Genomic DNA, 27737 nt, shown 5'->3' on the forward strand with positions numbered 1-27737 from the left:
CACGTCCAGTAAGGGGTGACTGCTTTGATTACAGTAGTAAGTTGGATTATATAGAACTGCATAGAGTGAGCTGAGGGATGCTATTCCTATCTGTAAAACTATAATGCTGCTTTCAAGACTTTATTTAGTACATCATTTTCATTTGAATGAAAATGGTCCAGATCAGAGTTAAACATGAAGATAAAGGATGATTTTCAGGGCTAGCCTGCCTTCTCCACCGTGAGTTTTTTTTTTTTACCGCTGCTCGTTAGCAGGTGTTTGCAGACAAACAAAACCTCCACAGGCAACCGTAACTGTTTGAAAAGAAAAAAAAAAATCACTTGGAGGTTTTTGGTACAACTTTACAAGACATTTCTCTCAGCGAGAGTCAGCAGCCTCCATGAACCACTGCCAACTAAATGGACAATGCATATTTTTCCCTAGCAACAAGCTGTTGTATCATGCCTGACATCATGGTCAAATTTCAAGTAATGTGTGAGAAACCTCAGTATATTATAATGTCTTAATTAGTTTGAGTTGTGCTTCAGTGTAACAGCATATTGGCCCAGGTGTACCAGTCATTGCAGAAAAGACCTACAGCACCTGACATCGGTCTATTATTTAAAGAAGCAGGTGTAATTTGCACGTCTTTTATTAGAGTGAAAAATACAAATCTGAAATTAATTTCTACAGATGTTAAAAAAAAAATGTTTCTCATCACAATTGTGGTTAGCAGCCTCCCCAGGTGAGTCGAGCCACATGGTCGGTCTTCTGCTTGGTAGACTTGATGAAGCCCAGAAATTCGAGCTCTGATACAGCGCGGATGAAACGAGCGCTAAAGGACGAGTTAAGGAACAAAAAGTCTTTACTCAAGTTAAAAGTAAATGGCATATTTCAGCAGTCGTGTTTGTGTTCTTCAGCTCTTAACTTTCATTATAACTCCCCAAGTATTTGGGTTGCTTACAAAACTAGAATTACCTCAACTGTCTTATCCAATCATGACACTCAAACAAAGACATAACTGAGGAGTAGCTGCTTTACTGTTGTCTCATTACTCATTTTCACTCACTGAGCAAAACACAAACAGCAGCAGCACAAAATGATCTGTGAGAAATACTTTTTTTTCCTGGAAGGATACTGTTTGACTTCATCCACTTTCCCAAAATGTTCAGAATCCGGATCGTTACCCTCAGCAGCCAAAACCACGGTGGAGTACGCCTGAAAATAAATGTTTTCATTCATGTCACCGTCCGAGTCATTCTGGGCCAATAATTAATCCTCAGACTGATAATGTGACACGTGGGCCCCTCGGGATCAATAAAGCCTCTCTTACACTGAGAAAAACAAAAGCTTCCAGCTAAAGAAAGTTTATGAAGCAAAGTGGGAAGCTGTGGAAGTTTAACCTTGGTCCATTACAGGTAATGAGTTCACTATTAAATGTCTTAGTTTATAAACTCACTTCCAGCCAGTCGTAGAGGTTGATCAGCCTTCCGCACTCCAAGTGGAGCTTGTAAGCGATACAGATGTCGGGAGCAGCGTTGGACACCGTCCCATCCTCGCTCTTCAGGCTGTCGTTCTAAAAGAAAGTCGAAGTTGTCACGTGTTTTTAGAACGTCGCTGCACATTAGTGGTTGTACACCAAAAGAAGAACTTTCTTCACTTTCACTTCCTCCTGCTTATAAGGGAGGTAACAAGCTGAAGCAGGTGTACCTGAAGATAGTGGTAAGGATTGCTGAGCGCAGCCTGAATGGAGGTACGAGGTGTGGCATTGAGGTGGCGTCTCACTGTGGCAGATGAACTGTAGTAGCAGACCTCATAAAGAGGCTGTGACTCTGGGGGGGACAGATGGCTCCTGGGTGGAATAAAATCATTAGCTGCAGAGTGTTTGCAGTGATGCGAGTTGTATTTGGGGGAACCAGAGTCTCATTTGTCTTACTTTACTAAATTGTCGATAAACTCGAGCGCTTCGTTCCTGAGGTTTTCAAATGGACTCAGTCGCTTGGCTCTCCGAGACTCGTTCATCTCCAGCAGCGTCTGTGAAAACGATAGAGTTTAAGCAACAGCAAAACAGCAGTTTTAAAGAGGCGGAGAACCCCTCTGGAGAAACAAAAGACAAAAACTACAATTTAAGTGGTCAGTTACCTTCTGCAGCTGGAACAGATCTGTTTTCTTCCGAAGATTTTTTATTGGAGAGGCGATAGAGGCTTCCACAGTTGTAGTCATTTCAGTAGCAGCTGAAATACAAGATAAAAACTTGTACATTTGGAAAGAAGGGACTGGACTCATTTTCTTGCTCCTTTTATGGGGTCACCACAGTGGATCATGAGCCTAGCATCCTCCTCTGTCACACCAGCCCTCTGCTTGTCCGCCTTCACTGCATTCACGAACCTCCTTTTCTCAATACTTTTCCATCAACACTCAATTCCATCTGTAGTGCTCTTTCTTGGCATCCAGCCACACTGCTGCTCTGCTGATCATCACCTCTAACCCTAGCCTAGTTTCAAAAACTCTTTCCTCTAGCTTCACGGAATGACTCATCAAGTTTATCCCTCTGCTCATCACCCTTGTTATTGAAAGTTGCTACCAGTACATTTCTCCTCCATTCCTGAGGCTTCCTCTCAATCGCCGAGATTATGTTAAACAGTCTGGTTTAAAACTCCACCGCCTTCTCTGTTATACCATCTGCTAGCGATCTCTTCTTGAATCGAGATCACACAAAATCATATCTTCAACTTACTGTCCAGCTGCTTGAATCTGGCAAGTAGTTCCTCCAGCTGGACGAGAGCATTCTTCATCTTCTTTGACTTGCTGAGCTGCAGTATCTCCACACACTTCTGTAGCAAAGAAACCAACTCGCCTTTTGCCAGCATCCTAAAAGGAAAACACGTTAGCACCTCAAGTGGTTATTTTAGGGTCAAAGAGAAAAAAAACAAAACAAAAAAAAAGACATCCAACAAAGGCACAGCATTCGTTTGTTGTCTATGAATAGTAATTTGGCCACCAGGAGGCACAATAACCTTCTGATCAACCATGAATATGCTGCCATCTGGTGGTGAAATATTCCAATCTCATCTGCTCAAGTAGTGTTTTTAATTATTTACTGTCGATTAGTACAAATAATCCATCTTAAAATACTAGGTGTGCCTAAAATTTAAGTCAGTTTTTAGCAGACTGTTCATGTTACCAACTTTTTACTATGTGCCAGCAAATCACGCTTACTTTACAAGCTTCATGGCTGACTGGTAGTCCTCATTCTCCCATACATTGTTCGCCAGACATATTAAATGGAGCTCCCTGATCTGTAATGCAAATTAATCCACTGTTATGTCATGGCAGATTAAACAGCAGTACTTTGGTAATAAAGAAGATATAGCTTAGACCTACAGGAGGTCAGAAATAGTGGGATGCTTAGGCATTAAAACTGTGAACTCTTGCCTGTTTTCCGAGAGGATATCGAGGTAACGATGAGGTCAGAGTGTGGAGACACCTCAGGATGGGATAATAGTTCTTGTGGTATTTGTGGAGATCCTTTATCAGTTGTTGACACACCTCCTAAAAACCGACCAAGCAGGTCTTGTTCAAAAACCTCAGACATTACAGGATCTGAAAACGTGCGCGTTCAGCATTTCAGATGATGAGAATGTACCTTTAAGTGAGAGTCATCGGTCATCAGATTGACCTGTTCCTGTGCTTCCTGCTTCTCTACATATCTAGCGAAACACACACATTAAAACAATTCAAAGTCTTGCTTTCACATTTGAAAAAAGGTAAACACAAATACACAAATTAATAACATGCCAAGTCACCTACCATCACTTTTTGCAGCTAAATAAGTGCTGCATTTGCATTTTTGACTCACACGGGTGGGATGATTGGAGAAAGAAACAAGTTTGAGTACCTTTTGAACGACGGCAGCTGTCTTATCCTGTCCAAGTTGGGTTTGCTGAGCTGTGTGACGTTGAACAGAGCCTTCTTTTTCTTGCAACACAGAACACTGAGAGGCTGAGAGTGAAAGTGCTCGAGCAGAGCCAGCTGCACAAAGACCAAACAGAAACTTTAAACTCACATATTTCTGTATTTGAATTACACAGAAAAGAGGAGGATGACAGACTTGAGGAGACTGTTAGAGGATGCTCCATACCTGCAGTCCCTTAATGAAGTTTCTCACTGAGAAATCATGGTAGAGGAAGACGCCGATGAGGACCTGCATCACTTTCCCGTTGAGTTTAAAAGCAATGTGTGATGTCAGGATCAACTGAAATAATAAAAGAAAGAACATTTAACTACTTTTATTTAATTTCTTTACATCCTCCAGGCCACTGATCATCTGCAGTTAGGGTTAGTGTGACAGCTATGGCTCGCTCAAAAACAAATGCATCCTTTTTGAGGCACTGAAATGGAAAACAGAAACTAATGTTATAAATGTAGGACAATTTATAATAAATGTACCATCTAATTCCTGGAAAACATGCCTCTAACCAGAGCCTGCTCGTCTGCAACCTGGTGGTGTCAGGAGGTTTAAAATGTAACTTACACTCAGGAAATCGCTTTCAAAAAGAAGATGTTAGATATGTTTAAGCATGCAACAGTCTTCAGATTGGAAAGCTAAATGTACACATGGACTCATAGATATCAGGAAGGTTTTCCCATCTGGAGGCTTGCACAGATCAGTGTTTTTATGTTTTTTTTATTCTTTGGTCAGGTTGAACTTACCTTGTCAATGACTGTAGCCAGGTGTTGCGTGCATGACAGCGACTGGAAGAGCTCGATACAGAGCAGGGAGGACACAGAGTGGGGAAGCATGTGCTGGATGGTACTGGGTGATGTAGCGATCCCAAAGATGAATGTCAGTGGAAGGCGGTCAATGTACTGACTGTGGAGCAGAGTTTGTTTAGCAGAGACTTGCCCAGCTTGCAAATCCAAAATGCATTAGCAATTATTTGTGTATTATGTGCAGCCGTAAAAATAAGAAAGCGATTCAACTCAAGAGTCTTCATTTACCTGCAGATGAGGATGAAGTCCTGAAGGACTCTTGGGTTAAAAGCCTCCAAATCTTTGAAAATGATTACAACAGGAGGCTGCTGCTGCTCATCTCTGACTTGGGAGCTACGTTTTTTCCCTGGAGTACCAGTGGCAGATTTCTGAAAAACACAAAAACAAAATAAAAACATATATGATACATATCACTTACAATCCAAGTCTCTGTATGCACGCCAACAGTGGTTTGTGCACCCACCTTTGTTCTTGCAGCGTACCAATCACAAAGTATCCCGAGAGAGCAGTGCACGCTCCTGTGGACCCGAGGGCTCGTCTCCACATTCTCCTCCTCATCTTCATCATCCACAACCACAACTGTATCCATCAACCGCTCGAGCACCTTCTTCATCAAATGCTTCAGTGCTGAAATCATAAACGAAACACATACCATTTAAAGCAAAGCCTATGAGGGGAACACAAAAGGATTTCTGACTGATGTCTTAACCCATTACCTCCACACTCTTTGGCCTGCACAGAGGCCACGTGAGGGCTGACAGACTGCTTTAGCATGTCAGACAGACTCTGAAAGGTCATGTCGTGATCTGGGATGTTCACACCTAGAGTGGACATCAAAGGAAGTTGAGATTAGGTAGAGATGACAGTATGTAATGTAAATTGATTATTTCTACTAGATTATACATAGCTGTGAGAGCCACATATGTTTTTTTTAACTCAAACATCAGATATTACTGCCTTATAACCAACATACCGAGCATTAGAGCTGCTGTGGGGATTTCACTGGCCCTCATCTGTGATGCCCAGTCGCTGTTTTGACGTGTGGAGGAGCATTTCCTCGTAAAGTCCAGCAAACTGTCCAAGATTTTCCTGTTGAGTTCATCTTGTAAAACCTAAGAAGCAAAAAGTACATATGTATGTAAAATGTATTTGTATTATTGTATTGTATTATGTAGAAGAAAAAAAAAGGGGGTCTGCTCAGTAAAAATCAAACTAACATGGCTAAATTAACGACTTAAAAAAAAAAATCACATTAATACAGTACTCCTGAAGCATCTCCTGTTTTTGTCACTATATATTCAAATTTAAAACACAATAAAAGCATGCTTGCATATACAACAATAAAGCCATGTATGGTATATTTTTAATGTATGCATGTATATGCTTGCATACATTACAAATTAGAGGCAATTAACTGTTTTCTCAGTTCAATCAACTATGAGCACATATTTTCTACAGTCTACTGTCTGGTCTTCCTGCTGAACATCTGTCCTCACCTCTGTGTCTGTTTTGATTTTGTCCCACAGTTCCTGACATAACCTGAATCGTGTTTCACTGCTCTCAGCATCCTCGCAGCCCTGAACGAAGTAACTCTCTGTGGCGAAAAATGACATCAGCAACTTAATACCACTAAATCCACCGACAGCTCGGGAAGACAAATGTTGTATAAACACTCGCGTATCTCACCCAGACTGAGCGTCTTCTTCTTTTTCTTAGCGCTGGGCTTGAAAACAAAGCAGCCCTAAAAACGTTGACAAATAGTCTCATTTCACATTGTATGACGACTGCCAGTAAATTAATAAGTTTTAATCAAATATGCATGAAGCGCAACATATATAAGACTTTACCTTTGACACGGATGAAGTAGCCATCTTTCGCTACACGGGTCCGCAGTGAACAGCCCGGCCTGTACCCTGAGCTGGAGGTTCTATGTGCATTTAAAATGACGGATGCCTGTAGCCTTGCTGGGTATCTACTTCCCGCCAAAGTGACGTATACGGAAAAGGTTGTGTTCAGCTGATAAACAGCTTCAAGCGTGAGTGCGTTCATACTTTTGTCAAGTTGTTTTAAGTTATCCAACCACAACCCATTTTTCTAAACTAACATAAAATACACCAGATAAATAATTTAAAAGAAGGAACGAAAGTTTTTTTTCCCGTTAGATCACTGCTGTGAACGCTTTCTAACATTGCTGATCTTGAACGTTCCCCAACAGCATCTCCGGTGTCCCGTTAGTCCTTCAGGTCCATTTTGCGTTACAGCTGGCAACTCTTAAAATAATGACGCAATAACCATCATAAAGCTCTATAAAAGGCATTAAAGTCTCAAATCAGTGCATATATACACCTACTTCTTCATATATATATATATATATATATATATATATATATAGTTTTTCTTTAGCCGAGTTAATTCCCATTGTGTATTGTGTGGAGGAAATATGTTGCAATAAATTAAAGTTTTACATAACCTTAAGCTAAAATATGTAAAAACAAGCCAAAAATGTATGCACAAAAAAAAGTGAACAGTATGTTTAATTGTACAAATAAGCTCAATATATATTTTTGTTGATGTTAAAAGTACTTTTCCATGAACTATGGAGGCTTATTTCTGCAATTAAAAAAGGAGAAAAAAAGCAGGCCAAGTTAATTTTCATCGTATCGTTTCAAAATTTGGAGTTTCTGAGCAAGTTGGAATTTTGAAGTCCGAATGGGGGAAACACTGAGAGAAAGAAACAAGCTTCCATAATATGTTTAATATGTAAATGTGTTTTAATGCACTGATTTATTTATACTATTGGTATTTTTCATGTCAGTATGCCCAATTTAAGGTGTTTTAAACTGACATTAGATTGCTGGCATTCCCTTCATGGAAAAAGTTTTAAAAACTGTACATTTTCCAGGCTCCTTTGGGAAGCTTTCCGTCCACAAATATGAAGTTTCCACATCTATTCAGTTGCTAACAACAACCTTGTCCCACCATATTCCAAGTTTCCATAGCTCATTTAAAACCAAATCATGTGCATCATTTCACAGCTGGGATTGCGCGTAAACGAAGCTACTGTAAACTATATAAGTTAGAACAATAGAAAGTGTGCAGTCAGTATGTTATAAAAAGAACCAGTAACATTTTATTGAACACTTTGTGGAAGACATGTAAATATTACAGATAGGTCTACTAGTGTTGTAAAAGGATGAAATAAATACAAACAGAACTTGAAATCCCATAGGGATATATAAAAACAGTTTTCTTTAAAAGTCTCCATTTAGCAAAAGAAAAAAAAAACATCTTCAGTACTAAGCATAAATACAAACATGTTTCTAAAATCTATGCCCTATAGATTACCTGGTTATTATAACTAACATACATACTTAAAATCATCCAAGACGTTATTTCATTAGGTACAAAATAGGCCTTTTTTTCATTAAGTGTGACCATGACTGTTAACAGTTGGAAATTTGATGCATTAACAAACCATTCTGCAGCATAACTTCTCAAATCCTGAGTAAGACTGAGCTGAAAACAAAAAATATCGGGTTATGATCCGCTATAAATCCATTTTTTTATTATGACTATGGGCCGCATGTCTTGTAGCTGCTTTAGCAAAAGATCAGCGCCATCTGATAATGTTTTATCCATGACTATCTTAACATTACTCACTGATTGGAGATTGAGGGGGTTTCTGAAGTCTACAAGACTCTCACAACCTTTCAATTCATCAGCTGCTTTACTTTTGGTTGCAGATTTCTGTTTGTTAGTGTGTTGTCTTTTGGAAGGCAGTTCAGCACTAGATTTATCATTTAATTTGCGTTTGGAAGAGTTGGTCGACTCTGAGGTTTCCAAGAACTTAAGAAAGGAGTCCTCAAGTCCTAACGGCTTGAAAGACGCTGACATAACCCCATCATCACGTTGTTCTTGGGCTGCAGGGGTACCAGGATTTGAGTTCTCTCTTGAACTGTTAACAGTTGTGCGGTTCCTAAGGGTTTGTATCCTCTCCGGACAAGCTGGTGTGGGATGTGCAGGTTTTCTGGGACGGCCTCTTTTAATTCCTCCTTCTGTCCCAGTGGAAGCTTGAGATTCTGCACTATCGTCGTTGGACAGCTTGCTGTCCTCTTGGACTATTTTTTCTACCGATTCATCTATTTTCTGGTCACTGGGCTTTTCAACTTCTTCTGGCTCCATGTCCTCAGAAGATGAAGCTGACGTGCCCTCTGCTTTGTTTGCATCTTTGCATCTGGCGCGTGAGTATTTTTTGCAGAAAATGAACTGGCTCCTCTGATCTTCAATGTATCTCTCTGTGAGGCCATGTGTGGTGTAATGCTTAAATATATTTCTTTCAGCAGACTCCACTGCATCGCAACCTATGATCATGCATGGGTACTGCAGCGAGGACTTCTTGGTGCACATGGCAGATGCTTCTTCATGAGATTTTAGTGTAGGCTTTCCAAAACTAGTCCAGTGTTCAATGGACTTTCCATCTTTCTTTTTAGTGTTTTTCTTTTTCACTCTGAATTTACTTTCTACGTTCTCTTTCCCATTGCTAACCCCTGGGAAGAGCCCTACCGATTTAGTCCTTCTTCCATCACTTATTTTGGGGTCATAAACATAGTCGTGCTTTTTGATGAGGTGACGGAGCAGGTTTGACTTTGTAGTGTACACTCGGTCACATCCATCGTACTCGCACCGGTAAGTTGGATCAACCGAGCCGCTCTCAGAAATGGCAATTTCCTTGTGGTAATTCTTAATGTGCTCAATGTACTTTTCCACAGAGCTGAAGGGGAGAGCACACTCTGGCCGGTCACAGTTAAAAGTTCCTATGCTCATACTGGCCATCATGGCGGTGGCTTTGTCACGGGTGAACTTGTGTAGTAAGAGGTAATGTTGCACCAGCCGTGTGATTCCCATGAACACCCTTGAGCAATTTTTCACTTGACACCTGACTTCATTATCTTTTTCTATGGTCTGATCGCTCTCCTGTCCGGTGTTAACACTAGTCTTTTCAGCTTCAGTTTCACCTTCAGTTTTGTTAGGGGGCAGGGATGCCTGATGCATGGCCTTGTAATGGAGTATCAAATTGTGCTGGATGGTGAATGCTGCAGTGCATCCCTCATGAACACAGCGATAAGGTCTGTACGGACTGTAGGCATTGTCTGCGTCAAACATTTTGAGGCTTAACCTCTTCTGAAGTTTCTCCTTTTTCTCCTCCTTTGTTGGTGTGCTTTTGGAGCTGCTGGGTTTTTCTGGAGACGATGAAGGAGATGAAGGCGGAGACTTTAGCTGTTTCACTTTGCTCGGGCTCACGGCTAATTTTCCTTGTGGCATTTTTGCTTTGCCAACGGGACTGAGCTTCTCTTTCAAACTGGATTTCAGTGTCATTTCTGGACTGTTGTTAATAACAGCCACTTTAGGTTCCTCTGGAGCTTTTTCAGGAGCAGGTTGTGCCACTTCCTCAAATGGCCTGTCAGTCAAGTAGTTTTGAGGTGATGGTAGTCGTGTAACAGTCAATACCTCAGAGGTCACGCTTTGCTTTGACACGTCTTCTGGAGTGACCTGAGGAACGTCTAGATTGTTGTCAGCGTCTTGTTGAGGTGCAATTGCAACATCAAGTGGTTCCTGTTTTATAGCAGGAGTTACAGGTGCAGACTTTGCTATCTGGCCGCTACTGAAATCGGTGTTTGGACGTTTAATAACTGCATCAGCTTTGTTAAGTCTAAATGCACGTCTATTTCTAGCACTAATTCTAAGCTTCTGCATTTCTGCCTTTGACAAGCGATGGACTTTTTCATAGTGAATTCTCAACCCTGTCGTTCTTGTAAATGTTTTTGGACAGATCTGACAAGGATATGGTGACAGTTTGGATGGCGTTCTTTTTAGTTCATCTATCATCTCATTAGTATAATCGTGCATTTTACTCAAGTGTTTGAATAATGCTTCCTTTGTCATGAACGAGTACTCACAATCCTCCTGGTCACATTTGAAAGGTTTAGGTATCTTTTCAGTGGGCTTGTCGTCACTTTTACTCAGTGTTTTGTTCTTTTCAATAACAGGGGCTGGATCACAATGACTAACACTTTGCTCTGTGGACATTGCACTCCGCATCTTCTGTTGAGCAGCCTCGATCAAATCCAACCTTTGAAAGGCATGTGACATTTCCATCAGGTGATCCTCCTGATAAGGTACATCAAGAGCTGGATTAGCCAAATCTACTGCCTTCTCTTGCTGGATTTCAGTGGAAACTGAGAAGGAGTTTGGATAGTCCATGATATTTGTATTCTGGGGCTCCTGTTTCAACACCACGGACGAGGTCAAAGTGGTCAAGCTACAAGATTCCTGTGAGAAGTCACCATTTGGCATGTTATATATTGCTCCATTAGTGTCAGGGACATGAGGATCATTGAGGAAATCAAGAAATGATGTTGGGAGATCAGCTGTCAGGTCGATTTCATCTAAAGGTCTGCACTGTGAGCGTTTAGACAGGTGACCACCAAGAGATTTGGTGCTTGTAAACTCTCTAAAACATCTCCTGCAGATGACCTTGCCATCCTTGATGATTGCGGGCCATTTGGTACGCTTGCTCAGCCTGCTGCGTTTTCCTTTCTGCACATCTGGGTCACTTGCCTTTTCATCTGAGGGGTTTGTCTCACAGTCGGCATTGGCACAGTCCTCATCGTAAGGGAAATCAGTGTGAATCACGTTGTGTGGGCTGAGCATGCCATCCACTGAGTTGTCTATCTGATCATAACCGTGAGGTGCCATACTCTCCGGTTCAGTTATTTCACTTGTAGATTTTATTGGCGCTGGAGCCTCTGGGGTTAAACATTTCATTGGAATATCAACTGATGAGCATTGAGTGAGACAAGAGTTTTCATTCTGAGCATATGGTGTGTGGTAGCTTCCGTCAGGGAGGCTGTCAATAGTTGAGATACTGTTTCCATTATCCAGCTGTCCTGTCATACTTGCACTGCTTTTTCTCACATCTACATTGTCTCCTGCACCCTCAGGATGCATGAGTCCATACTGATGTCCTCCGTTATGCATTTGGCCTCCATTGTCAAGCATCAGAGAACTGGACACATACTGAGACATTAAACTTGAATCTGAAGGAGCGTTTGACATAGTGGGAGCGTGCATAGCTGCTACTGAGTGATCTCTATCAGATGGGAGAGACGATGTGGCTTGATAGGGGTCTGCCTGCCAGTGAGGATAGTTGCGGGGTGGGTACTCGTTCATGTTAAAGGCATCTGGATAGCAGTTATTCATAGGAGGTGAAGACCAAGACTGAGACATGTCTGACTGCATCATTCCGCTGGAATTGTTTGGGCTTCCCCAGGATGAGTACACCGTGGGGTTTATCATTGGAGTGATAGGCACAGGCTCCATCGATCCAGGGTAACACTGGGCGGGAGAGCTTGAGCATCCCATTAGGTAATCCATCTGCTGCATCCCAGGTTTGTTGCATAGTATTCCTGGCTGGTTTGGAGGCTTGGCACCTGGGTTCTGAGGTTGACTTTGTGACGCTGGTCCACTGGGTGTCTTTTTTGCAGTAATTTTGGCCACTTTGTTATATTTTTTCGCCAATTTCCAATCTTCGAATATCTCAGGGTGTTGCTTCTTCACATGCCTAGACAAACTTTTGTTTGTACTGTATGCCCTTGTGCAATCATTAAATGGGCAGCAATGCAGGTTCTCTTCACTTCCAGCAGTAGCTGCAGGTGTGCTAGTAGGATATCCTTGAAGCGAAGAAGGAATTTCTGTCTTGATTTGAGCAGGAGAAATTATTTGTGGAGTTGCTTTCTGAAACTCATTGCCTGGTACATTATTAGTCCCACTGACAGTTACTTCCTGTTGACCTGGCAAAGGATCTGTATTACTTGGGACAGGATACACTGGAGGAACAGTACCTTGCACAGCCACATTTTGGTGGGCATGTGGAGCTTGTGGTGGTTGAGTGGCATCAACTGGTGCTGGAGTGGGATTGGTCAGTGGAGTGTAGCATTTCTCTGGTTCTTTTATCTCAGGATGTCCAATTGAATTCAGCATATTTTCGACTGAGTGTTTCACTTTCAGGGGACCGGGGGCTGGCGATGTGCATGGTGATGCACTGGCATCTGATGCTTCCTTCATATGTATATCTGTATTAATCCCTTCAAAGCATACAGCAGCAGAACATGTGTCTTGTTGGGTTGGGGTGCTCTCTTGTGGTGGTGGTGGCTGCACTTTTGCATCGGATGGGGGGAGCTGATTTGCGATGTTAAAACTGTTCGCTGCATCATTGTTGTGATTCTCTTGGTGGGACAAGAACTGAGACTGTGAGTAGAAGATTTTTCCACAGTTGTCCGTTTGGCAGGTGTAGGTAAGGTAATGCTGAGCCTCATGATCATACAGCAGGTAGGCCTCGCTGAAAACTTCGCCACAGTTAGGAAACATGCACTGGGCCTTAAATTCTGGGTGTATTTTTCTATGCATGAGGAGCTCCGAATTCGAATTAAAGCTGGCCTTGCAATTCAGCTGTATGCATATATATGGTCGGGTGCCACAGTGCATCTGCAGGTGATCATTGAGGTGTCTGACATTAACAAACTGCCTCCTGCAGTACTGGCAAACCACTTTCTGCTTTTGTATTTCTAAAAACCTCATGGCCTCTTCGTCGTTCTTGTGAGATCTGACATGAGCCATGAGGTTACGGAAAAACTTGAAAGCTTTAGTGCAGTTTTTCACAGGGCAGAAACAGTCTTGGCTTATCTGTGTGTCAGATGTAGTTTGTTCTATCTTAACAGAGGGTCCCAGCTGTTGTCCAATTTGAGATTCAATTTTAACAGGACTAGTGTTTGTCTTGGCAGCAACTTTTGAAATTTTTGATGGACTTTTAGGGGACTGAGGTGGTTTGGTTACTTTTCTTGCAGCTTTCATTGCAGCTAATCTCTCTTTGCAAGACTGCTTTACATGTGTTGCTACGTGTGGTTCTAAAATCTCCCTAGTTTCAAAACTGTCAGCGCATATTGGACAAAGATACATTCCGTCTTTGAAATGCTTCTGAGCGTGACGAACAATTCTGTGACCTAAGAACTCCTTGTCACACAAAACACAATACTGCATGTAAGCTCGCCAATTTCTGAATCGGGCAGACACAAAACCCTGCTCCCGCAGTTTTTTAGCCTCTCTATTTTTTTCTCTTTCATCTGTGATTTCATTGAGTTCATTTGTAGTGGTTAGCAGGAAATCCTCCAGGTCTTTGTATTCAGGGAGTTTGCCAAGTGCACTTTCCACCTCTTGTTCATCTGTGTCATTGAGTGTGTCAATAGAAGAGACAATAGCTGCCTCCTCGCCCATCAGTGCCAAGCAGTTGCGTTTCAATGTTTTCCAGTCCCAGAACTCCGGATCAAAAGGCCACTGTGTCTTCAAGGCCAGCAGTAACTCGCAGCGTAAAGAATTGGGCACTGGTAGACTCCCGTCCTCCTCAGGTTTTTGGTCAGGTTCATTGTACAGTGATTCCACAGCATAATATGAGTCAACCGTAGGCTGGAGTAGGAACTCTGTGAGCTGGCATGCACGCTTAACTTCTAGATCAGTTGGCAAGAGGCAGGAAATAGTCTTGCAGATGGTAGACTTGCTATCTTTATGGTCACTGGAGGTCATTTTCAGAGCTTGAATGCACATTTCTACGCACACTGGAAGCCCCACCTCCCCAACCTATGAAAATAGAAAGACATAAAGGCCAACGATTTTATTTTAAAGCCTTATATGTCTATGTCTGTTCTTGCATTAACGGTAAACGCATAAGACTATTTTCCTTACCTCGTTTTGGATTACTTTGATGAGAAACAGAATGTGACAGACACTTCTACAGAGAAGAGCCATCTCTTTGCTGCGGCTCAGAAAGGAATCAGCAGACGACTCTAATCGCATGAGCAGTTTACTCCAGAACAAAGTCAGTTCCCTGAAAAAGTTCACAAACGGAACTGTTCAAGGTTTTGAACTGAAAGAGTGCGTAAACTTTTACACAAATTAGGCTGTGTCTGCACTGATGGAACCAATATGTTGAATTTATACTTTGTAGCATCCTTCATTTATTCACATTTGGCCAATCTATAAGCTGCATCTATAATAATGATTAACGATAAAAAGAATTGCACTTACGATATAAAGCATGCATGTTTAGCCTACTGCTGTTCCATGACTGTGCAACTCTTTTGTTCTTTGCAAATGTCTGAAACATATAGCAACTCTTACCAGGCACAGTAAACATCTCCTTGGAGAAGCTGTCTTTTGAGAAAGGAAGTACACATGCAGAGAGCGCCTTTCTCATCTCCCTCAGACTCCAGGTTGCAGATCATTTCAAGGGCATCCTTACAGTCTATTGATGCAATCTATTAGAGAAAACAGATCAAATAAAAAATCAGTTCAAATGAAATCCAGTTGCAGTATCAGTCAATTTCAGATATCAGGAAACTTCTAAACAAACAAAGGGTCAATTTGATTGATTCAACTTCAGTACAGTTTAAGAAAGGCACAGTCCGTTTGTCCGTTTCAAAAAAGCATCTAACAACAAATGTGGTTTTAATAACAATACCATATTACGAGGGCTCTAAAACATTTAAGTGGCCACAAACCCTGCTGAAATATTATTTTTAATCAAGTAAAATAGTTTATTTTAAAATAATGTTTAAAATAATGTTTTCATACCTCTTCCATTAGCTGTTCCTGACTTTTTGTCATACAAATGCAAAGCAAATAGGTCTGTTTGAAGTTCCCTTTTCCTTCATATCCCGGATACTCTGAGCACATCTTTGCAAGGACAGCTGCTTTATTAATACTGTCCACTTTGATAAGATGTTTTATCCGCATGTTGAGAAGCGTGGGACCTTCGAGCTCAAGAAATTCATGGACTGAGGAGGAGAAAGAAGAAAGTTGAGAAACTGGTCATGAGAGAGAATTCAGTCAGAAAGTTTACTATTATACACAGCGAGAGTTATTTCCTAGAATTACAGCTGTAAAAGTCAGTGCGGTGCGTTGGCAAGCCTAGACGTATAAAAAAAGAAGACTAACCTTGCTCAGTTTGAGGAATTTGATTGGACAGGATGCTGCTTAATGTGGTGTTGGCCCAGACGCCGTCCTGCTGTGCCAGTACTGAGAGCAGGCAGAGCTGTGTGCTCCCACTTTCTTGCAAAAGGCCGTGTGCCAACTGTAACAGAAGACGCACAACTATGTAATGATTACATTGCTAAAACTTCAGTCAGTCGTGCTTTGAAATTTCATTTTTCATTTCACTCATGCCTGAAATATTTGCTATGGCGATGTTACGATAGTCAATTATTGAAGTGATATATGTATTCTTTACACATAATAAATCCTCAGTGCAGTATTTTACCACATATCATTTTACATATCCTTTAAGTAAACTAAACCAAATGTTTTCTAATAACTAAGTAACTTCTCATTGCTTATCACTGAAATGATAAGAAAAAATGATAAGAAAAGTATCTACAAGTAGCTCTGCAGATACTGACCTTCATGGAGGACTGGAACTCCTCCCATAAGGCACCAGGGACATGCTGGGGCAATAAGAGCAGCAGCTCTGCACAGCTCCTGTGAATCCAACACAGCAATTTGTTAAAGCCAGATGTAGGTCAAGGATGTGCACACAATCCATAAAATGGGGATAACCATACAAGAATAGCTTTTTGCAGGGTGTGAGTTAGGGCTGGGCGATATATCGAGTTTTTAAAAAATATCGATATATTTTCATACGAGATATAAGATGTGACAATATCGTTTATATCGATATAGTCTATGTTATGTTATAATTATACTTGTGGAGCCGCAGGTTTGCCTCTCTTTCGTCCACTTTTGTCTCTACGCAATGTTACTCTGCCTCGCCTCTCATTCACTGAACACAACTCCGCCTCCCTCATAGCTTCACCTGCAGGCAATGACAAGATGAAAGCGGAAAATCTCCGTTAGCGAGTTACCGTGCGTGGGGCTGGACGGCGTCAACGTGTTAGCGAGCTAACCGCGCTAACGACATGCAGCCCGGAGGGGCTGCACGGCCTAAAATCCTTTCATTTTCTCAAAAATCGTCAGTGCGCCTTATGTATGAATTCTGGTTGTTCTTACTGACCGCGAACCGATTTTATGTGGAACACAGCGCTCAGCAATCTGTCAAAAATGTTCTAATATGACTTTGCTAAGCTACGGAGCTGCACCGCTTGATGGATTGTCAGAGGATTACGGCTACCGGGGAGGAGCCTCGCGGAGTGATACGTACTGTGTGTGTATAAGGACCACAAATGGCACCTGTTCAGAGACGTGGTGCAGCTGTGAAATCTGTCTCTTTGTTATTATGCTCAGCGTCTATTAGTTTACATTTTGACTGCACAATTGTGAGCTTTTTGTTATGCACAAAAACAACATTGTTTTCTTTTATTTATGGACCATGATTATTTAATAAATGCTGATAATTTATTTTTAAGTAATTTCTTCATGTACATCTACGCTGTATGTAAATAAAAGTGCCCGTGTGACATCTGGGACACAGTGTGACTAAGAACTCTCTTTTTGTTCTCAACTTATGGCTTTAAAAAAAATATCGAGATATATATCTTATATCGCCATCCAGCTAAAAAATATCGAGATATGAATTTTGGGTCATATCGCCCAGCCCTAGTGTGAGTGTAAAGTCAGTTTGGCATTTTGCAAATATAAAGCTGAGGAACATTTTTAATTTTACTGCGCAGCTGCTTGTCCAAAGAAACACATTAATACCATTCATACACTCATGTTGTTCATATTAACAAAATGTTGCAACTAAAGGAACAAAGGAGTTCCTGTGGTAGTTGTATTTAAACCTTGGAGTGCAAAGACGGTGACCAGATGAGAAGTAGCTCTGGAAAGAGCATATAAGATGGGTAGAGAGTGCATTGCTCTGCTTAACATCTAGAATATATATATCTGCGTGTGCACGCGTGGTGTTATTTTTGTTATTTTACTTCCCTACTGCATCATGCATGATACAAAATCAGCGACAGAATGCAAATTAATCTGGCTGATTTCTCCTCTCTCTTAACCTTTTAAAACTGGTCGGAGCAGGCACGCTCCGTTTTGCGTAACTATTTTTAAATCCCTGTAGAACTGGAACCACGTAAGCTAGCACGATAATTTTTTTTGCATATCAAACCGGAGGCGTTGTACTTACATCTTATGCCACCAGCTTGCCCTAGGTCATGGTTTCCTTCCACATATAGCTTTGCAAAAATTGCATAAAAAGCACTTGCAGCATCAAAAACATAATATTCCAGAAACACGCTTTGCCGATCCGATTACCTGTTCAAAACACTTCCTACATTGGAATAGACTCTCAGCACGAACTATCGCATGTCCACCATTACTTGCCCGAAACTGTAAGTGACGTCATTTTCATGGAAAATGTAGGGGTTTTTTTGTTTTTTGTTTTTTTTACCTTCGGGGCTGTATAAGCCTATACTGGTGTTTTTAAAAGTTATGTTTGACTTTATGCTTTTCTGAATAGTTTCTGAGATGCTTAGAACTCAAATTGCACTGCTGGAAATAGGTTTTTTTTGATGCACATGCTGGTTTGTTTTTGCAAATTTGGATTATAATATTTATTTTTGCTGCAGTATATAGAAATTGGTGTATCTCAAAAATAAAACTATGAAGACACTCAAAATAAATTTCCTGTTGTTGGAAACTATTTTCTGGAACTTTTTTGTATTTACAGTTTTGAGGGATAAACCTCTGAAATTTCTCTAACTAGAAATATATGTAAAAAAAACCAAACATTTTTGTTGTAGTTTATTGCACTTTTTTGAAATTTATGTAGTTACTATGCACTTAATGCATACATATTATTACAATTTGGGCTATAATGGTTGTATTGATGTATAGCAACTTGAAATGCTCCCAAAAATGGCACTACAACATGTAAACGTGTAAAGATAAGCTCTGGCGGACTTGGTTCTATGGTAGGTCTTAAAGAGTTAAATTGCGGTACAATTTATATAAACTCATTTGACTCACGGGTGTATATATTGAGTTTTAAAACATTTGCTGCAGTTCATTTTTTTGTTTAGCTCCATATCATCAACTCAAACTATTTCTTTCATTATTAGAGACAGTAGTGAATTGCATTTTTGTAATGTCCTTTATGGGCATAATATATGGTCCAATTTTGATATATTTCCATTCTGATACCAGTGTTTGTTTTTATTTGCTAACATTTCAGTTATCTAGATGTTTCCTGCTGTCATACAGTATTATCCCATCTTATTTGAGATGCCACTTGTAAACACTGGTGTCTAGTCACTTTTGGGTTTGTTGGAAGGGTAATTGTGAAATCATTGTTGTTTAGAGAAACCAAAATGTATTATCTCTTATTGTGAGAGTAGTTGGAGATCACTTTAGGGTGAATTATATACTAATTCACCTAAAATAAGGTAGGACCAAGACAGATTCAGTGAATGCATGATAAAACATCAGTATATCCAACCATCCTGTGAATGGAATACTTTTTCTGCACCTTTCCACACAGGTAAAATGCATATCCCACAACTGCCTATTACCAATAATTAGGCACTGATCATTACTTGAGAAACATGACTAATCGGGTCACTGTCAAGTGAGTTAGTGGCCGCCCACTTTGTGGTCAAAAAGCATTTACAATTACAATAAAGGTGGTAATAGGCCTTTATAGTATACTGCTGAATGTCCTGATCCCTGTGCAAATTCATCAGTGCAGTTGAGTTTAGCTGTGAGCAAAATCGAGGTCTAAGTCACGATATGTCCTAACCTCAACCCTTTGCTGCTTGCCTGCAACAGCCATTGCAGGCCTATATCCCAAATAGCTATTGAGATGATGAAAATATAACACTAAATGTGATTCAGAATATCTTTTCTTTTATATTTATTATTTTACGTACTTTAATGGTATCATTACCACATCATAGAATATCTAAAAAGCTTCTGTGCTACTCATAGTAAGATGTGTTCACAACATAGACGACATAGGCATGGTTATTTTGCTGGCTTCAATCTATTTTTATGGTGTGGGACTTATATGCATCAGACTGTCAATAAAATCCTGTAAAGCTGTACTGTTAGGATTAAAAACTGGTGTATAGTTTGAAATCCAAACTTTAGACACAAGTTGAAAGGGAGGCTTTGTCTTGCTGCTTGATCATCGTAAATCGGTAGCGTGATTTCGACACATCGGTACGTCTGTTCACTCCAGAGGCATAATGATGTGTTCTGGATTATTCAAATACATCTTATGACTAAGAACTAATGTACATTCTTGGTGTTGATAACTATTGTCTCTGACTTCATTTTGCGTACACGTTGCATCCTCCTCTGTAAATCATCCCAAATCTGTGGCTCCCTGAGAGATCCCCTCCACTTCCACTCTGCATTACAGCCTCAAGGACTTTGTTTTCATAAGAGCACACCCTGCAAATAGCTAAGTGGCTCCTGTAGACTGTTTATAGAGTATTTGAAAACTTTTCATGTAAGTTTCCTCTGAGATTTGGGTGTGTTTTGTTTATTTTTACTGTCACATATTATTCCTCTTTCCAAATGCCCAAAGGGATTAAATTCTCTCTTAAAACAAACCAGTAGAACTAGAACTACTCATCACCACTTTAATCTTTGGACTTAATGCACTCTTGTGTTTATGTTATTAATATCTATCACACATTTGCACTGACACTGAATTCATTTTCTACTCACAGTGACAACTTTTCAAGTAGGAGTGGCACATTTTCACATTCGGAGGAGAGACAGGAGGCAGCCTTAGCAAAGCAGAGGATGGCCACGGTGTAAACCTCCAGCAAGGGCAGTGGATCTTCATCCGTTTTCCAACGACTGGCATGTTCCACCAAGACCTTAGAAAAGAAAACAAAGACTTCAGTTAAAATAGGGCACTGAATGACAACTTACAAGCTTCTGTGCACAAATAGTCAAAAAGTTGTGCGGAATATTATCTGTTTTAGGCTTCTCGACTTTCAAGATTTTCTGCTTTTCTACATTTTTATGTCAATCTGAAACTCTCGGGGTGATGGATATAATAACCACAGTAACAATTTTTAACTTCCTGCTTTTGTGACTCCTCTTCACTGAAAGACTATCTAATAAAGATGAAAAAGCCAGAGAAATGTGGCTTTACTGGTAAAGAAATATGTTGGGAACCCAGTAAGAACGTTGAGACAAAATTTGCTCATTCCTCTTTACGGGAACCGCTTTCAATGATGTAAAACTTGCTGCTATCAGTGTAAATTAAGCTACAGATTTCTGATTATCGCTTACATTTAAGAGACAGCTACCTTTAATAAGCCAAAAAGCCATGCCATCAGGATAATTAATATTAAATGTTATGTTTAATACCATGACATACTTATTACACATTTAAGTTAAGGAGTAGTATCCTAAGCCATTAAAAATAATCTAGTGTGTGCAAAAAAAAGTATTTTTTTTATCCTTTTTTATACAAATTCAGCAAATCTAAAACCTAAATTTAATCCATAAAACTTTATTTCTTTAACACACTGCTCGCATAAAAACGCTTATCATGCTCAGTGAGTGTATTATCCCTGCAGCTACACGCTTTTAAATACATTCCTGCCCCGACTAAAAGTGCATTCAGTCCCAGACTCTCCCTTTTTTTCCCTCTCACATAACTTTTAAGTTGAATGAATTCTTCAGAGCCGGTTAGAGATGCACTGGGTCAAATTTAAAATCTCACACCAATTTGGTGCCATGAAAATAATCTACGTTGTGTCGCAGGAAAATGGAGAAATCGCATAATGTGCATCTATGTGGTCATGGCTAATTAATGAGACGGATACTGGAGTCGGTGACCACTAGAACACTTTCTCCTTCAAATCACTGCTCAGCCAGCTGCAGGCTAATCGGTTGCTTTTACAATGACATCAGTTGAACATCTCGTGCTGGCATAGATAAAAGCGTTGTAATAAACATATGCGCTGATGTGGTTAGCTGGATTAATTAGTGCAAAAGGCCCGGGCTAGCACACTGGGGGGAAAATCACTGCCCTTTCCGTACAAAAAAAAAAAAAAAAAAAACAGCTTCACAAAAAGTAACCTAAATACACACCAAGCTAAAATCCCCACAAGCATGGGTGCAGTCTTGCAGCGCTTACACTGTGTTTTTTTTATTACCTTTAACAAGTATAAATAGCGGTGCACATGAATGCAACCGCTCAGGAAAATCTCGCTAACACAGCTATCCGTTTTTGCACAGCATGACCACTGCACAGACAGGGGGACCCTGCATACCAGCTAGCAACATTCATTTGCTATTAGCTATCTGGCCTGGAAAATACGTGTAATTAATGCAGCGCGGGCACGCGATGGCGTGGCTTCTCGCCGCGTGGATGGTCAGACTTTGCAAATAAGTGCATGCCGCATACGAACATCACTGGTAAACCTGGGGGAAAACACTGAGGAGGTTTTTTCCCCATCTTGAAATGCCAGGGAGCTAGCTAGGCTGCTAACCCCTTAGCTACATTGTTATAGCAAACGTAGACGCGCATCCTCGGCCAAGAAACCAGAGGGGCTGCAGGCAGCCCGGGATGAGCAGCAGGATAACGAGCTAACCTGGCAAAACTCCTGGCAGAAATGCAAGGAGGCTTCCAACGGGGGCTGAGAACTTTCTTTCAAAGCTGTGGTCAACGCTTGGAACCGCTCTCGGAGCTCCTCGATAGCTTTCCGTGTATCATATTCCTTCTCTGTCTCCCCCTCCGCCATCTTCACAACAATCACGACCGCGTACGCACAGATGTTACGCTGACAGACTTGCACACGCACGCGCACGCAGGGGGAGGGGAGCGTGTACTGTTATAAGCTCAACATAACCCCGATGTCAACAAAGCATCCACAACCTTACGCATAAAATCACACTGTGCACACGAGCTGTGGGTCACATATATGCTGACGCGGTAACCTCAGAGTGATTGATGTGGGTTACCATCAACACTGCATAGTAGGGTACAAGACATAAAAAGATACCGCAGGCAGGCTGTGACATCGAGGCGTGAACCAGCCATCTCCTAAAATAACACAAATCTGTGTGCAAAATGATTTTAGTCTACTCCCAGTGTCCCCACGCAAACCTTATGTATCTTCCAGGTATGAATCCTGAGAATGTGCCCCTGGGTCTGCTGCAGAAAAAGGCCTGATTCAGTGTCGCATGCTAAGAGTCACTCCAGCAGGCCAGATGTTAGAGGTAAATCAGATTAATACTCGAGGTACATCTGTGCAGCCCGAGGGAAAAAAGGATACCAGGGTATATTTCATAAATCTACAATTCATGTTACACCAAATGAGCATTTGAATTCAAATTGAACTCTTCTACCTGCACCCGTGCTCAGAGCAGCACATCAGAATAAACCTTTCTAACATTAACGAACAGACTCGGTGCTCTAGTTTGTTACCTGGACCAGCAGGAAACATGTTACTCAGTGGTTATCAAGCTGGAGCCAGTTCAGCCAACTAGGAGAGCAAGATGAAGAGAAGCTAAAGTGGATGCGTATGTTTTTTTTTCTTTTATAATAAATAAAGAAGAATGAGATTTCTGATGCTACTGAGCAGATGATACACACCTTTATTTCTGGGAAATTCAGCATGAATTCTTTTTTTATTGGTGAAAAGGTGTTGGGTGTGGGATGAGGGGCTTTGAATGAGGGGCAAGCCAGAAAAGAAAAATACAAAAACCACTGATGTAACTGTAACATGTTACCCTAAGCAAAGAATGAAGTGTTTTCATTATGTTTGTGTTTTATCATAATGCCATAAAACATTTGAAAAAATATATCAGATAGGTTGATATGTTAGAAAACCCTTCACATTAAAGGTTTTTCATTTCTCTCAACAAACTGTTAGGTGTGGCTGTGTGCAGGCAGGAATAGGACCCAAGGTGCAGACTCCGGAGACAGACGTGAACTCAAAAAAGGCTTTAATTTAATACTCAAAATATAACAAAACTAAAAAAACTCAACACAAACTTAAACTAGAGAAATGACAGAACACACAGCTAAGAAAACAGTAGATCGCGACACAGACACAGAGAAACACTGGGCTTAAATACACAGAGGGAGCAATCAGGGAATGGGTAACAGGAGGGAAACACAGCTGGGGCAAATCAGGCCTAACGAGACAAGAGGAAGCAAAACCAGACACATTGAAAGTCCATGTCTGATGTTAAAGTAAAACAGGAAACACATAACACAGACTGAACAAAGACACAGACTCATATGCAGGCACTACAAAGGGAACAGAGACGTGGGAACAGGGCAGACACAAACACTGACTGAACACGGGGATATAGGAACTTAGGATACACATAGACGCGAACTAGACAAGGGGATGCAGGTGATAGGGGAGACAGAGCAACTAAAGAAGACAGAGACATAAGCCATAAGACAGAACTCAAAGAAACCAAAAACTAGGAAGTATAAATAATATCAAAAACTCAAAAACCCTGGGTCGACGACCCAGGCATCCTAACACAAACGTTAAAGTCGAAGTTACGGTACATCACCACCCATCCTAATAGCTCTCTTTAAATGAACGTTTAGTATTAAAAATGAGATCTTTATTAGGTGTCTGAGCTCATCCAAGTGTCATCAAACTGAAGTGGTTAAATCATCACTCTAATGACTTCTATCTTTCCTACGCTGACTTAAAATTCAGCTATATTTCTATAATTTATTTGCCATTAAAGCACATTTTGGCTGTTAGTTCCTGAAAATGTTCTATTCTGTCGCCTTACTGACATTAGAGTGTCTCAGCCAGAAAGTCAGTTCTCACTTTTTAGTGAGGTGCAGTTTGTGTAAGAATGCACCTTTCTCCAAAGAAACACTCATGAAAACCTCCTTGTAACAAATCATTCTGCATGGATTTAAAAATAAGACTCATTCCTTAATCCAAGCTCTTGTTGCACATTTTAATCGTTTTTCAAATCCACAATTTTTCAAATACAAATAAGGCAAAAAAAAAAAAAAAAAGTAGGTTAAAGAAACATCACAGCCACAGAATTACTGTGAAATATATTCTGGAAACACAAACACATGCATTTTAAAACAGAGTAAAGCGTGTGCATATTAAAAGAAACACAACATGTTTGCCAAGCCGAAGGATGCAGAGTGGTCCCCAGTCCCCATCTGTCATATCTTATGAAAGTAACAGGTGCTGCAATGGCAGTCTGTGTGGTTTCTCACCGAAATGCCAGCTATCGGGATCTGCAAAAGGAACAGATGATTAAGGAGGGGGGAAAAGGGTGAACATTAACACAAAAATGGCATAACACTAAACCGTTCTGTCATGGTATTTTGCTCTATAGTCTGTAGTAGTGTTTTAAACTGAAATAAAAACCATATGAGAAGCTTATGTGCATTTTTTTCCAATAATAATAATAATAATAATAACCCTTTAAAAGTTATATAAGATCCCCTAAAATAAAAAGAAATGAATAACACAATCATTCACTCAGAAAAAGTGCTTACATGTAATACACATCCTAACTATTCGATAGCATCCAACTCCAAGATTTGTTTTGCTAAAATCTTACTGACACCAACATAAATTAGGCTAAAAAGTCACAAATTCATAGAAAAGTTAAATAGCTGCCTGACATTGTCATGTGTTTGTGCCTCTACCTCGTGGCTGTGCCTTGCGACGCAGCACGTCGCCTCTGAGGTGATGTTTTTTGGGATATTCATTGTCTTCATGGCTCTGAGAGGTGTCGGGTACGCTCTGGAGAAGCAGCAGCCCATGCACTGGTAAACCGGACGTTCCCTTGAGAAAAGATTGTTCTTTCTCAACGTGCATTCTTCACAGCCCACTAGAGAGGGTGGTTTAGAAAAGGGAACCATTGCTAAAAAACCCAAACTGCACGGTTTGCAATATTGTGCCAGCATTTGAACACTGAGATTAAAAACACAATCTCTGTGATAAGAAATTTAGAACAGAACATTGTGACTTTCATAAGACTCAGATCATTTACATTTAATTTCAAGTCCAATTATAAAACACTGGATGAACTTAAAATAGTATTTACATCATAAACAATTCTTACTGTTTGATAAGTCAATGTTGGGATAGGAATCAGCTATGTAAAGAAGAAAAGACAACAGCAGAAGGGACAGTCCAGGTGACTTCAGTGAGCCCATGGCGGTTGTAGCAATTATCTAAAAATATAGAAACAAATACAGAGAAAGTGGTAAATGCAAATAAAGAACTATAAAGTTAAAGCATAAGTATAGAGACAGAGTATTACCATGTTGAGAGAAAGTGTCCCCTTCACTGTGCCTCTGTACAGAACTTACTTGTAGTGAGAACTTCTAGTCTAATCCATCCCATTATATAGCCCACACATTTTCCTAGCAATTTCCTGGATTAAGTGAAGCTTACCAACCTTATCAATGATCTCTGTGACCCAGTGGAAACTCAAAACATACTTCATTATCATCCTTCCATTCTGACGACGGTGGTTACATTTAATCCCCGGATTTTTGTTACTAGGTAACTGAGGGGTGAGCAAAAAGGGGGGAATTAATTAGAGATTTATCTTAGGCATTTCGGTTTAGTGGACAAAGGTCATTTTTAAGGCTAATGTGCATAAAACTGTTTTCGTGACTTTTTAGAATTCTGAGGTGTGTAAAAAGGGCCGATGCTGAAATACACAATTTATTAAAGTGATGTCATCAAACTAAATGTTGCTGCCTTTTCTTAACCGCTCTCGGTTCCACGGGGACTAACACGAATAGATGCAAACGTCTAAGAACAGCAGCTGAGAACAACAAAAGACCTGCTCCGGTGGTCTCTGATTTACCTTTCTTTGAGCCACGATTTTGCTTTTACATTGAACGAGTCAATGGTTTTGTTTGCGGTGATAAAAAAAATCCACATGTGTGGATGTTTAACTGTAAAACAGGATGTTTTTCATTTTGCATCAAGTGCTCTCATTATGGGTACTTGTTTACTGCTAGAGTTTAAAGTCATTTGACTCACTAAATGTAACTCCAAAATACTAAGTCAAAAATGGTTGCACAAACAGTCATCACTAAGACCCGCGTCAGATGTTATCAGTCCATACAGTGGGTGTTATTAGCAGAAATCAGTCCTATTTTATGCCATTAATTTAATACTTTGGCACTAGTTAGAACTTATTCCATCTCTTCAAGTATGATCTCACATGAAAAATTCATACTGGATTCTGTATTACTGACAAGAAAGCATCTGGTTAGCTTATAACATTACATCAATACTGTATATACCTTTTTTTAGAGCATGTATAGAGCTGTTAAAAACTCGTTGTCCCCTCACACTCACAAGATCATCAAAGAAATGTTGACATTAGACAAAGACCATTCATTTACCCTAATACACGATATTATGTTTTAAAGACTGCATTTTGTATTTAGGTTATCTTTGACTAATATTCAGATTTGTAAAAATGTATCCGATGTTCAGAAACATGTAAGCGTGAGAAATATACAAAGAAAAAAAAAGAAAGCAGGAAATACTTTTTTCACAGCACTTTGACTCATTTTAACACTGTGGCTTTCTGTAAAAACTGAGATGTAAGATGTGAAATAGTTCAGTCGAGCATTTTTGTCTTCCTCTTTTCACCTTATGCTGTGTTAAACTAACTCCAATACATCTTATTTCACGGGCAGACATCAATTTTCATGTACATTTTCAGCACTTCTAAAAATAATGCATGTCTTCCTCTGTAAAACTCACTCACTTCCTATTGTGAACTTTTAAACAGGCATTACAGAAATAAACCTAAAAAGATTTCATCTGTTTCTCAGTAGAGAAACATTTTTTTTTAAAGAAAGGATTAGAATTAATTTAGATAAAAGAAGCTATGAATTAATGAGCTGGTGTTTGATGGTTGTTAGGGGGGATCCATGTCTCCACCTCTAACATCTAAAATGTCAAGGATGAATATGA

At 40.2% G+C, this 27737-nt stretch overlaps 3 protein-coding genes across 4 annotated transcripts; all 3 read right to left on the reverse strand.

The window, feature by feature from the left end:
• Positions 1–694: 694 nt before the first annotated feature.
• orc3 (origin recognition complex, subunit 3) lies at positions 695–6657 on the reverse strand. The gene is made up of 20 exons (XM_085342777.1): positions 6600–6657; positions 6439–6493; positions 6249–6346; positions 5726–5864; positions 5469–5573; positions 5216–5379; positions 4981–5120; positions 4693–4852; positions 4121–4234; positions 3878–4011; positions 3626–3689; positions 3415–3531; positions 3199–3278; positions 2717–2850; positions 2122–2213; positions 1916–2013; positions 1690–1831; positions 1439–1555; positions 1118–1197; positions 695–814 (listed from the first exon to the last, which is right to left on the reverse strand). Exons 1-20 carry the CDS (start codon positions 6621–6623, stop codon positions 709–711), a joined length of 2163 nt encoding a protein of 720 aa, XP_085198903.1. The 5' UTR covers positions 6624–6657; the 3' UTR covers positions 695–708.
• A 1537-nt stretch (positions 6658–8194) lies between these two features.
• znf292a (zinc finger protein 292a) lies at positions 8195–22532 on the reverse strand. The gene is made up of 8 exons (XM_085343013.1): positions 22377–22532; positions 20491–20645; positions 16260–16338; positions 15799–15934; positions 15436–15638; positions 14983–15119; positions 14548–14689; positions 8195–14442 (listed from the first exon to the last, which is right to left on the reverse strand). The coding sequence occupies exons 1-8, from the start codon at positions 22524–22526 to the stop codon at positions 8290–8292; spliced, it is 7155 nt and encodes a 2384-aa protein (XP_085199139.1). The 5' UTR covers positions 22527–22532; the 3' UTR covers positions 8195–8289.
• Positions 22533–24943: 2411 nt separating this feature from the next.
• Positions 24944–26247, reverse strand: cga (glycoprotein hormones, alpha polypeptide). 2 transcript variants are annotated; one of them, XM_085343579.1, is made up of 4 exons: positions 26194–26247; positions 25855–25966; positions 25436–25620; positions 24944–25018 (listed from the first exon to the last, which is right to left on the reverse strand). In XM_085343579.1, exons 1-4 carry the CDS (start codon positions 26245–26247, stop codon positions 24944–24946), a joined length of 426 nt encoding a protein of 141 aa, XP_085199705.1. The 2 variants fall into 2 exon arrangements, with proteins under 2 accessions (XP_085199705.1, XP_085199706.1); XM_085343580.1 differs by lacking the exon at positions 26194–26247 and adding an exon at positions 26056–26076.
• Between the last annotated feature and the right edge of the window lie 1490 nt (positions 26248–27737).

This window comes from Diplotaxodon limnothrissa, linkage group LG19 (genome assembly GCF_057381915.1).
Source record: "Diplotaxodon limnothrissa isolate DT_005_m linkage group LG19, D_limnothrissa_male_GT1.1, whole genome shotgun sequence".
In the NCBI taxonomy this organism is placed as follows: Eukaryota; Metazoa; Chordata; class Actinopteri; order Cichliformes; family Cichlidae; genus Diplotaxodon; species Diplotaxodon limnothrissa.